At 46.1% G+C, this 12,829-nt stretch overlaps 1 protein-coding gene across 1 annotated transcript in view; it reads left to right on the top strand.

Annotated features, from left to right (window-relative positions):
• Nucleotides 1–12,829, top strand: part of adgrb3 (adhesion G protein-coupled receptor B3) — a gene marked incomplete at both ends in the record, with an annotated part of 218,598 nt that overhangs the window by 190,572 nt on the left and 15,197 nt on the right. The window contains 5 exons of the mRNA XM_083658277.1: nucleotides 3,702–3,771; nucleotides 4,356–4,422; nucleotides 9,106–9,191; nucleotides 10,836–10,934; nucleotides 11,839–11,968. Of these exons, the coding sequence (XP_083514403.1) occupies nucleotides 3,702–3,771; nucleotides 4,356–4,422; nucleotides 9,106–9,191; nucleotides 10,836–10,934; nucleotides 11,839–11,968 (452 nt within the window). The remainder of the gene's footprint in view (nucleotides 1–3,701; nucleotides 3,772–4,355; nucleotides 4,423–9,105; nucleotides 9,192–10,835; nucleotides 10,935–11,838; nucleotides 11,969–12,829) is intronic.

Genomic DNA, 12,829 nt, shown 5'->3' with positions numbered 1-12,829 from the left:
TATTGCCACACTTTTCACTCCTGGGAATGTATTCGACAGGAATGCCTGAGGTTATGGTTCTACTGTACATACATGCAAGGATGTGCATTATGTTCCTTGTCCTTGTATATCACATCATGGAAATATACATTCATTACAGTTACTGTATATATATATATATATATATAGAATGGAAATCTGTCAGTGGTGTGCACACATTTCTTTTATTTTTTTTCTATTTTTGGGGGGCATTTTGCCTTTATTGATAGGACAGTAGATAGACAGGAAAGGTAGGGAAAAAGAGAGGAGATGCCATGTGGCAAAGGACCACGGGTCGGATTCGAACCCGGGTCGGCCGCGCGAAGGACTAAGCCTTTGTGGTACGCGCTCTACCAGGTGAGCCACCGGGACGCCCTGTGTGCGCACATTTCTTAACCTGGTGCTGCCAGATGGTTTGTTTTCACATAACCATCTGGGAACGAGTCGCTCGGATTTCAAACGGCAGGCAGTTTCAAAAAATACCTGGCAGATGATTGGCTGAACCATCTGTCAATCACGTCTATCACGGGCTCGCCTCTTGCTGGTGTCACACCTAAAGCCCGCCCGTATAGCTGCCTCCCAGGATGCTGATTGGTGTTTGAACCACTGGTGGTTCAGATTCAAACCAATAGATTGGCGAGATGGATTTGTCAGCTGACACATTTCTATCCTTTAACACATCTCACACAAACTTGCAGTTAAATTCCTGTGTATTAATATTCATATCAAATATTTTTGATCTTGGTTTTCAGTTGATATGATGTCACTCTGAATCGCTTACTTGCATACTTCAGAAATCTCTCCTTTAAAATAAAAAAATCTATGTGATTATGAAAGGGCCTACTCTCATTCTTCTTGTTACCTAGCAACAAACAAGGCTCTCTTAGTCATTGCAGTGGCACTGCTTGCTGGGAAAAAGTCCAGGCAGGAAAGGCTGTTCTCCGACGATATAGATTTATGAAAAGAGCATAACCGACCATCATTAGATAGTAAAATACTGATTTTCTCATGGGATGACAGCGAGAGCTCCATTGCATAATATGAACTATTTTGCTATTCAATGGCTTCAAATCAATACTACCATGCGGTAATCCACCGTGCAGTACCATCTCTGTTCATACAGAGCGCACAAGCATTTTCACAATTGATTTTTTGAAAGGAGATACAGCACAATGGTACCTATGGTCTCTGGTCTTAATTCAGTCTGTTTGAAGTGCAGCATCTTGGCTGTTGCCTGGATGGTGATTGATGACGTGTTGTGTGTTAGCTCTCCGACGCTGCGGAGAGCCAGTGGATGACCAAAGGTTGCTCGCCTCATGCCTCCAGGAAACTGATTGCATCAATAGCACCTGCCTGCGCTGCTCCTAGAGGCCAGGTGTTGATATTCTGAGCACACCCCAGCCAGGACAGAATGCAACAATCCATTACACCGATCCATATTGAGAAGACGGAGACGGAGCAAAACACCCTTCATATAAAGAGTGGATCCTTTGCTTTTCTCATTTGTCGTCGACTGTACGTAGACCAAGTCTACTGGACGTAGACTTGGTCTACCTAGACCAAGATGGCGCCGGGAGAGGGCGACTTGCCTGCAGCTCCGCAACGAATGTAAATAGGTATTTTATAGTGTTTGGTATTTAGTGTTATAGTTTTTTCTAGCATCGCCTTCTCAACTTATATAGCCTAGCTTCGGTACTACTTTGTATAGTCGTGTTTTGTACAGTTTGGTGTACTTCTTCTGTCTCCTCCGATAACTGATCGCCGTCCGGCGTTCTCAACAATGGAAGACAACAACAGCCACTAAAACAACAAGCTCGCATACAACAGGGACATGCTGATGAACATCAGAAATGCGTGCACTCACCACAGCCAGGACTGGTTCGCCCCCGACCTCTCTGAATTTCCGGAACTGAAAAAGATCCAGCAGAGAAAGAGAGGCAGGAGAAGCGGGGTTCTACTCCGTCTGCGACAGAGATCCCATCGCCCCCCGCTCCCCAGTATGTTGCTGGCCAATGTACAATCACTGGAGAACGAGATGTGAGAGCTGCGGGCACGGGATCTGCCATTTTGGCTGCCATGGGAGTTCACATGAGTAACATTAGCCAGCGTTTATATTCCCCCTCAGGCAAACAACACGGGGAACGCGCTCAAAGAACTACATCGAGCGATCAGCGTGCAGGAAGCCAAGCAGCCGGGGACTGCACTTATCGTGGCAGGGGACTTCAACAAGGCCAACTTGAAGAAAAGACTACACAACATCCACCAACACATCCACTTGAGCACGCAGGGTAATTATAACACGCTTGACCACTGTTACTCCAACTTCCACCATGGGTACAAAGCCCTCCTCCGCCCGCCTTTGGGAAAATCGGATCACTCCTCCATCATCCTCGTCCCCCGTTACAGACAGAGACTGAAACAAGAGGCCCCGTCCTTCCGGACCGCCCACCGCTGGTCAGACCAATCGGATGCCATTCTGAGGGATTGTTTTGATCACGTGGACTGGGATGCCTTCAGGGCCGGGGGGAAACCTCAGTGAGTACACAGACACTGTATCAAGCAGAAAATGCAGTCCCCGCAATAAAAACAAAAACCATGCCCAACCAAAAACCATGGATTAACAGTGATGTCCGGGCGGCCCTCCATGCACGGACCACTGCCTTCAACTCTGGTTCACCAGAGGAATACAAACAGGCACGCTACACCCTCAGGACAACAATAAAAAAAACTAAGGGAATTCTGCAAGCAGCTGGACTCTGAACTTGACTCCAACAACCCAAGACATCTTTGGAGAGGACTCCACGCTGCGCAAGCTTCAACCCCTCCGCCACTGCCTCCTCAGGCACTTCTACAGAGGCACCAGACACCCTACCTGGTACGGGAAGTGTACCACCATGGACTGCAAGGCGCTGAGAAGGGTGAGCGCGTGACCGTGACAGGATGTGAGCTGCCAAAACTGCAGCATCTGTACACTCAGCTGTGCCTCAGGAAGTCCCGGAAGATCATCAAGGACACGACCCACTCGCACAACAGCCTGTTCTCTCTGCTGCCCTCAGGGAGAAGATACAGGGTCCCGAAGGCACGCACAAACCGTCTGCGGAATAGTTTCCTTCCGCAGGCCACGAGACTCATCAACACACACACACACACACACACACACACACACACACACACACACACACACACACACACACACACACACACACACTAGTGCAATAAACCTGGGTTATTGTCGTTTGCACACTCTTGAACACTCTTGGAAGCTGTGAACACTTTTCATCTTATTCTATTTAATACTTTCTCACTTCAACTTTATTACCTCTCCTATTTAACTGTTGCCTTAATTGCCCTGGACATACACTGTTTACATTGTTGCCCTATTTAACTGTTGCCTTATTGTCAATTTGTTGTTTGCTGTGATGTTGCACTGTTAACCTCCTGCAGCTTGTCTCACATTGGGTCCAGGCTATATTGAGATGCACATTGACAGTTGTCCCTCAGAGGGGTTTTCTAATCTTCCTTCCTAGACTGTAGCTTCTAATGGAGTGAGTCTAGCTACACGTCGTTTAATGACTGAAATGCATTGCCAGCCTATTTATTCTGTATATAACTGAGCTGTCTCCTGTGACAAAGTAACTAGAACTGTTTGAATAACTATTGATTTGTCTCTGTCTCTTTTAAAGGATTACCAGCCTTAGTGGTTGCTGTTTCAATGGGATTCACAAAAACAAAGGGCTATGGGACACCCCTGTAGTAAGTGTCATTTGTGTTTGCTTTTTCATTTACTGTTATTCTTCATAACAGTATTATGTGTTACGTGTGCATGCAGTAGATTCTTTGAAATACTGATGATCAAACGCTTCTTACTCTGCTTAAGTCTCATCATAATGCTTTGCACTTCATGTGTCTGCTAGTTGGATTCCTATTAGTAAAAGTATTGAAGCAAATGGGGTTTCTAACCCAAACCGACGTGGCCCCAATTTGTTGTGAGTTGTTTCCCTGCTGGATACCAAATGCATAAACAGTGCTTCAAATCTCTTTAGCATTTTATGACCCTGAGAAACGTTGGAAACAGGACTGCAGCACACTGTATGGCACTACTCAGAGAATACAGTTGTATATCGGCGTGCACCATTAACCCATTGATACCTGATGCAGCATTTGTGTGTGTATCCCTTTAAGACCGCGAACCGCGTTAACGCGGTTCGCGGTCTTAAAGGGATACACACACAAATGAGGGATATACACGCAAATGCTGCATCAGGTATCAATGGGTTAAGTTGACGGATGCTCATTTGTTGGTGGGAGTTGACTCAGTTCTCCTGCTCTCTCTGCAGCTGCTGGCTGTCTCTGGAAGGTGGCCTCCTGTACGCCTTTGTTGGACCCGCGGCCGCTGTCGTTCTGGTACGTTTCGGTCATCACAATGTCAAGTTCCAACATTTTGACAGTGAGAAGGGATGTGGTAGAAACGAGGGACAACCCATTACTGACCAGGTCAATTCTAGAGGCAATGTCGGGGTAAATACCAGGACGTCTCTACGTTTACAACACAGAGCCATGATATCGTCAGTAAAACAATCAAGGGATATCTCCTACAGACACAATGTGGGAAGGAAGGTGGGGTATACGTCCTGGTCGCTGCCCTCGCGCCTCCTCTGGTCGGTCGGGGGCTTGGGGGAGGAGAACTGGGGGGAATAGTGTGATCCTCCGACGCGCTAGATCCTGCCGGTGAAACTCCTCGCCGTCAGGTGAAAAGAAGCGGCTGGTGACTGCACATGTATCGGAGGAAGCGTGTGCTAGTCTACAGCTCTCCCCAGATCGGCAGAGGGGGTGGAGCAACGGCCGGGGCAGCAGGGGTGTATTGGCCAAGTACAATTAAGGAGAAAAATGGGAAAAGACTTGATAAAAAAAAGTAATATCTAGTAAAAAAAAAAAATTATATGTGGGCAGCGGTGCCCTAAAGGTTAGAGAAGTGAGCTTGTGAGCGGAAGGTTACCAAAACTGGTAACTTGAGCAAGGCCCTTAACCCCAACCGCTCCGGTGGAGCTGCTCAGTGGTCAGCAGATCAGACTGTGGCTGTACTGGTCAGCTTCCAGGTATGAATGTGTGTGTGAATGTGACAGGGCGCTCCTGAAAAAGAGAGAGAGCATTGCTCTCAGTGAGACTCCCCCTGTATAAATTTTAATTTAAATAAATCAATAAATCAATGTAGTGGCTCAATGAGGCAGAGTTTTCAAATGCAGCGCCCCCCCTGGCCTCTTGTATGACTAAGACCCTCCAGCACTTGTACAGTTTAGTACAGTGGTTCTCAACTGGTGTAGCCTCAGGACCCACTATTTTCCTTGTCATGAAGTCGCAACCCAAATTTCAGATTTTTTTTTAAACCACTCAAATTTATTGCAGTTAATTTAATACAAATTTAATTGAATTACAGGCCTATATGTTTTTAAATTTAAACAAGTCAAACTGGTCATGCTCAGAAAGTCTTATTTGAACTGTATGAAATATGAAATAAAAGGCAGACTTACCTTGAATTACATGCCTATATGTTTTTAAACAAGTTATTAATAATAATAATAATAATAATAATAATAATAATAATAATAATAATAATAATAATAATAATAATAATAATAAAACAAGTTAACCTGGTCATGCTAATCCAGTTTCAATAGTCTTATTTAACTCATATGAAATAAAAAGGCAGACTTTTCTTGAATCACAGGCAGGCTATGCTTTTTAGTTAAACTGGTCATAACTTTTAATTAAACTGGGGCCATGCTAATCCAGTTTCAATCATCTGAATTGAACTAAAATTTAATTTGAAATGAAAAGGCAGACTTCTCTTGAATTACAGGCAGAGCATATGCTTCAGCTTGTTAAACAAGTAAAACTGGTCAGGCTAATCCAGTTTCAATAATCTGAATTTAACTCAAATGAAATATGATTTTCTTTTTTGCCAATGTCCGCGACCCAATCAAAATGGCCCCGCGACCCACCTTTGGGTCGCGACCCACCAGTTGAGAAACGCTGGTTTAGTATAAATACTTCTCACAATCCTCACAACTGTTTTTTCACCACAGATATTGATATTTCTGTGTGAAGGAGTTGTCCTGTTTGCCCCCTTAATGAAATATTAAAGCAGTATCAGGAGAGAAACGTCTCAATTGATTCAAAATTGCACACGTAGCTTGGAAATAATGATTGGAGGCTTAGCGTCACGTTACGTTTATTGACTGCTGTAGATGGGAGGCGTGCTACTTGCAGGGCCCCTTTCTAACCACATGATAGCATTCTCAAAGGTGCCCTCATGTTCAGAGAGAGAGAGAGAGAGAGAGAGAATCACTTTTATTCCCACAGTAGGCAATCAACATTAATAATCAGAAGATACAATTAAGAAATAAATAATACTAAAACTCAAAAGGTGCAGTCCAATATTTACAATATGCACAAGTGTTAGAAGGTCCTGGGTGATCAATAGAGAGCCCCAGGGATGACGTATTTTTGTAGTCGGAACGCAGAAGTCCCGGACTTCCTGGTTCTTCACTGTTTTCGCCTATGGGATTTTTGAATGGGTTTTTGCCGCGATGCTTCAAATAAGGTCTCTGGGCAACGCAAGCTTAATCAAACGCGAACCAGTGTTCAGCCGGATAATCTTCACACATGAGGACCCCTTTTATGAGTTTTGAAGCGTAAATGCGAGCCCTAGAAGTAAAAAGCTCGTGCTAAGCTAATCCAGAACTACACACAGTGTCGCATAGGCTTCCCCGTCACGTCACCACTCAACCTGGACTGTTGTTGACGTGTGCGCTGCTGTGCACTGATTACCCCGGGCTGAACCAGGTGAGGGAAAGAGAATTTCCGTGTTCGTCCTTTGAAGTGATGACGTTATTGACGTATAATATCCCCGTCGACTCAACAGTGTAGCATGCCATTTGCTAGCTAGCCGCCCTTTTAACGGCATGTAAAAAGCGTAAAAGCGGCTTTAGCTCAGGAGGTAGAGCGGGTCGGCCAATGACGCAAGGGTTGGCGGTTCGATCCCCGCTCCCTCCCAGCTGTTAATCGTTGTGTCCCTGGGCAAGACACTTAACCCTCCTTGCCTCGTATGATTGGTATGATTGGTATGAATGTAGACATGAATGGTATGATTGGTATGATTGGTATGAATGTAGACATGAATGATGGTGGTTCGGAGGGGCCGTTGAGCGCCAATGTGTGGCTGCCACGCTTCTGAACCACCGGTACGAATGGTGTGAACGAATAATCATCCTGTGTCAGCGCTTTGAGCCTTGGAAAGGCGCTATATAAATCCAATGATTATTATATTATTACGTTGTTGCCCAGAGAAAAAGACACCAACAATGTGATTATGCAAGTCTGTGTCAGAGGGACACAGACTTGGGATTTGAGATCATCTCAACAGACTTGCAACAGACTTACTTTTTTTTAAACTGTTTAACTGATAGTATTAGTATCGGTTAATGGTAACGGTTGGTTATTGGTTCAACGGTTATCGGTTGACATCCCTAGTGGGGAAATCTGAATTATAAAAATAAAAAAAATGCAATGGGAAGTGGAGAACACAGTACTGCTTTTATCACTTTTAATCACACAATCACACACAACTGTTTGAAAGTGGCACTGCTTATTCAATCAAAGGCTCCCAAAAAAGTATTTCTATAAATACTTGGTGTGCTTTTTATCTACTCTGATATAGATGAGATGTTGAAGAATCTTCTCCACAGCCTCTCATTAGTGCGGGCAGAGCTAACTCTGGGAAAAGGTGCCTTTGAAAAGGCAGATCCTTCCTTAAGGCTGTTCAGGGCCCGGCTTCATCTATCGGCTGAAATGTCACAGCCATGAGCAAACAGCGCAGAGCTAGAGGTCGGATGGAAAAATCGAGAAAAAAGTGTCTGCGAGTTAATGACATCAGTCATTTATTCCCTATGGAGGATGCCTCACTGTGACATCCAATAATGCATTCAGCGTGTGTGCAGAAATGAGCTGCTTACAGTTTGATGGATTGCTAAACTAAAACTCTGTTGCATTCCTCCCTGTTGATTGGTCAACTAATGGCTCATTTCCACCACATATAACAGCACAGTACAGCTCTAGTCGATCTGGTCTTACTCGTCTCTACTTGATATAGACTCTGTTTCCATAGCAAGTTTACTCGCCTCCGCCCACACCTGGTCGTCATAGCGACCGCATATCTGCCCTCCGCCCATAGCCGAAGTAGGCTATAACGTATAACGTTAAAATTAAATCCATACACAGAACTTTTAAACTGTTTATGAAATACTGGGGCCTCTAAATGACCTACAGTGTACATGGGCAAATGTGACAATCGGCTAGGAGAATGGATATCACTTTGTTGTTACTCAAACTCACATGCATGCGCTGCGCGAGGGATGGGAGAGGCGCTACAGGGAGAAGTGAAGCCTCTACCCCGGCGGCCTCTCACCAGGCAAGACCGCGGCTTCACTAAACCCCCGCCTGCGGCCTAGCGGAGCCAACTACAAAGGGCTTCCCGAGGAGCGGACTTTTTCTCTCTCAAAACAATTGAAAACCACCGCATGTTAAAGCTGAGCAAGGAGATCGATTTTATTTCACCAGAGCCGAAGGCAGCAACACAAAAGACTGATGGAAATAACATTAACAGAACAGAAGAGAAGGTAAGCCCCACTAAACTGGTATCCAGCATTGACAGTAGATACAGTCAATACAATTCTGCCTGACCAATCAGTCGTCTCCAGTGTTTTCACGTCACCGTATGAACCCGGGTTCACAGCGCTGGAACCTCAACAAAGCAGGGACCAAAACTAGCACGACTCAACCCCGACTCAACCCGGGCTGTCCATGTTTTTGATCGGTGGAATGAGACAAAAAAGCGAGACGAGCTGGGCGGGGCCACGCTGATACCAGCGGTGGAAATGGGCCATAAGACGCCGTTGCATTCCTCCCTGCTGATAGGTCAACTAATACTCTGTTGCATTCCTCCCTGCTGATAGGTCAACTAATACTCTGTTGCCATCCTCCCTGCTGATAGGTCAACTAATACTCTGTTGCATTCCTCCCTGCTGATAGGTCAACATGGTGATTGGGATCTTGGTGTTTAATAAGCTCGTGTCCAGAGACGGCATCCTGGACAAGAAGCTGAAGCATCGAGCAGGGTATGACGCCACATTCTCGTTAGTACCTCTTGTTTTTTCTTATCACTAACATTTACACATACTAGAACCTCACCAGTGTTGTAGTCAAGTCACTATATCTCCAGTCCCGAGTGCCCAGTGTTCGCGTCTTAGTACAAGTCCGAGTCACCAAAGACGAGTCGGAGTCGAGTCCCCATTAGTCCATGAGTCCAAGTCCGGAGTTACTGAACATGAGCATGAATCCGCATGTAGGTGGAACACACGTGCCTGCCCTTGCACGGAACTGAATAATGTCACAGTATTAATATAGCTATCAATATCTTATGGCACATTATTAGGGCTATTACAGAAAAAAAAACTGTCTTTATCAATTAAAAAGTCCCTCTCCAAATTCCGACTCCAAATGCATGAATGCTCGAGTCCAAGTCCAAGTCACGAGTCCTGAAAATGAGTCCAGGCCTCAGACTTGTGTAGTCGACTGGACTACAACACTGCACCTCACAGTCGTCTGGACTACAACACTGCACCTCACAGTTGACTGGACTACAACACTGCACCTCACAGTCGACTGGACTACAACACTGCACCTCACAGTCGACTGGACTACAACACTGAACCTCACAGTCGACTGGACTACAACACTGAACCTCACAGTCGACTGGACTACAACACTGAACCTCACAGACTGGACTACAACACTGAACCTCACAGTCGACTGGACTAAAACACTGAACCTCACAGACTGGACTACAACACTGAACCTCACAGTCGACTGGACTACAACACTGAACCTCACAGTCGACTGGACTACAACACTGAACCTCACAGTCGACTGGACTACAACACTGAACCTCACAGTCGACTGCACTACAGCGCTGAACCTCACAGACTGGACTACAACACTGAACCTCACAGTCGACTGGACTACAACACTGAACCCTCACAGCCGACTGGACTACAACACTGAACCTCACAGTCGACTGGACTACAACACTGAACCTCACAGTCGACTGCACTACAGCGCTGAACCTCACAGACTGGACTACAACACTGAACCTCACAGTCGACTGGACTACAACGCTCAACCTCACAGTCGACTGGACTACAGCGCTGAACTTCACAGACTGGGCTACAACACTGAACGTCACAGTCGACTGGACTACAACGCTGAACCTCACAGTCGACTGGACTACAACTCTGAACCTCACAGTCGACTGGACTACAACACTGAACCTCACAGTCGACTGGACTACAACACTGAACCTCACAGTCGACTGGACTACAGCACTGAACCTCACAGTCGACTGGACTACAGCACTGAACCTCACAGACTACTGGACTACAACACTGAACCTCACAGACTACTGGACTACAACACTGAACCTCACAGTAAAAAATATACACACTCTTTTTCTCCATATGGAGATTTAGACCCCCTTTTCATGCTGTTGAGAGGAAATTAGAAGCATAAACATAAAGAGGTCAGTTGTCTCTCGGGAGCCAGACGTTGCAACGTATTTCTTTGGCAGAATCAGTCCAAGATGAAAAGCCGTGAACACGCCCACACATTGGCTCTGTGTGCTGTGTGTGGGGATCTATCTTGACGTCAGGGTTAGGCGGTGCGGGAGTTGTTTTTTGTCATGTTGTTGTTTCTATGTCCCACAGACAGATGAGTGAGCCGCATACAGGATTAACTCTCAAGTGTGCCAAATGTGGTGTTGTATCAACAACTGCTTTATCAGCAACTACAGCTAGCAATGCCATGTAAGTGCCCATCAATGTCTCCCAATCAATAACGATGCCGGTGCAGGGAGGCTGTGCATGATGTGACGCATGTCCACCTCCAGTTTACACTCTCAGACCACTGCAGCAGAAAGCTGCTGTCCCACTTTCACACACAGCCCAGCATACATTACACACACGTGCAGGAGGAAGAGCCTCTACTGCACCACATGCAGGAGGAAGAGCTTCTACTGCACCACAGAAAGACTTGTCTTCAAGTATCAACCATGCATGCTAACATTCTGCAGGGATTATGGAGTGAGAAGGCCAAGATGGGGATGACAGTAGAACGCCGGCCACAGTGGTCATTTTGACTGTTAAATTAATTTAAAAAAAAAAATACAATGCTACTGGTACCTGACTTTCCCTAAAAGTGTCCGTGTTTTAATATAAGATCGATTTTATATCAATTAAATTACACAAGAAAATATGATCATTTTTACCTATTTCGTCCATAACTGATCATATTGACCGCACATAATTTCTGGGTTTTAGGGCTATTTTTATTAGTTATTTCTTCTCACATTTTGGTGTTATTTAGTTGTTGTTTTGTAAAGATATCCCAACACTATGAATGCACAAATGTCTCAATTGGGTATTTCTCATGAGAGAGTATAGAGTTTGGAATCTAGTGGTCAAAATGGCCGCTTACGGCCGTTCTAGTGATGATGTATATTTATTGCCGGTGCAGACCTCACTGTATTATCCCGTCTATACCCATTTACCTCTGGTTTCCTCTGGTTGTATCCCTCTCTCGCTCTGTGTGTGTGTGTGTGTGTGTGTGTGTGTGTGTGTCTCTGTCTTTCTGTGTGTGTGTGTGTGTGTGTGTGTGTGTGTGTGTGTGTGTGTCTCTCTCTCTCTCTCTCTCTCTCTCTCTCTCTCGCAGGGCGTCCTTGTGGAGCTCATGTGTTGTCCTACCTCTGCTGGCGTTGACCTGGATGTCTGCAGTGCTCGCCATGACAGACAAGCGCTCCATCCTCTTTCAGATCCTCTTCGCCGTCTTCGACTCGCTGCAGGGCTTTGTCATTGTGATGGTGCACTGCATCCTGAGGAGAGAGGTAGGCAGGGCTTTGTCATTGTGATGGTGCACTGCATCCTGAGGAGAGAGGTAGGCAGGGCTTTGTCATTGTGATGGTGCACTGCATCCTGAGGAGAGAGGTAGGCAGGGTTTTGTCATTGTGATGGTGCACTGCATCCTGGGGAGAGAGGTAGGCAGGGCTTTGTCATTGTGATGGTGCACTGCATCCTGAGGAGAGAGGTAGGCAGGGCTTTGTCATTGTGATGGTGCACTGCATCCTGAGGAGAGAGGTAGGCAGGGTTTTGTCATTGTGATGGTGCACTGCATCCTGAGGAGAGGTAGGCAGGGCTTTGTCATTGTGATGGTGCACTGCATCCTGAGGAGGGAGGTAGGCAGGGCTTTGTCATTGTGATGGTGCACTGCATCCTGAGGAGAGAGGTAGGCGGGGCTTTGTCATTGTGATGGTGCACTGCATCCTGAGAAGAGAGGTAGGCAGGGCTTTGTCATTGTGATGGTGCACTGCATCCTGAGGAGAGAGGTAGGCAGGGCTTTGTCATTGTGACGGTGCACTGCATCCTGAGGAGAGAGGTAGGCAGGGCTTTGTCATTGTGATGGTGCACTGCATCCTGAGGAGAGAGGTAGGCAGGGCTTTGTCATTGTGATGGTGCACTGCATCCTGAGGAGAGAGGTAGAGGGCTTTGTCATTGTGATGGTGCACTGCATCCTGAGGAGAGAGGTAGAGGGCTTTGTCATTGTGATGGTGCATTGCATCCTGAGGAGAGAGGTAGAGGGCTTTGTCATTGTGATGGTGCACTGCATCCTGAGGAGAGAGGTAGAGGGCTTTGTCATTGTGATGGTG

Source organism: Poromitra crassiceps (genome assembly GCF_964638095.1).
Source record: "Poromitra crassiceps genome assembly, chromosome: 22".
Taxonomy (NCBI): domain Eukaryota; kingdom Metazoa; phylum Chordata; class Actinopteri; order Beryciformes; family Melamphaidae; genus Poromitra; species Poromitra crassiceps.
Note: the sequence above shows the minus strand (reverse complement) of the source record. Positions and strands in the feature narration are given on the sequence as shown.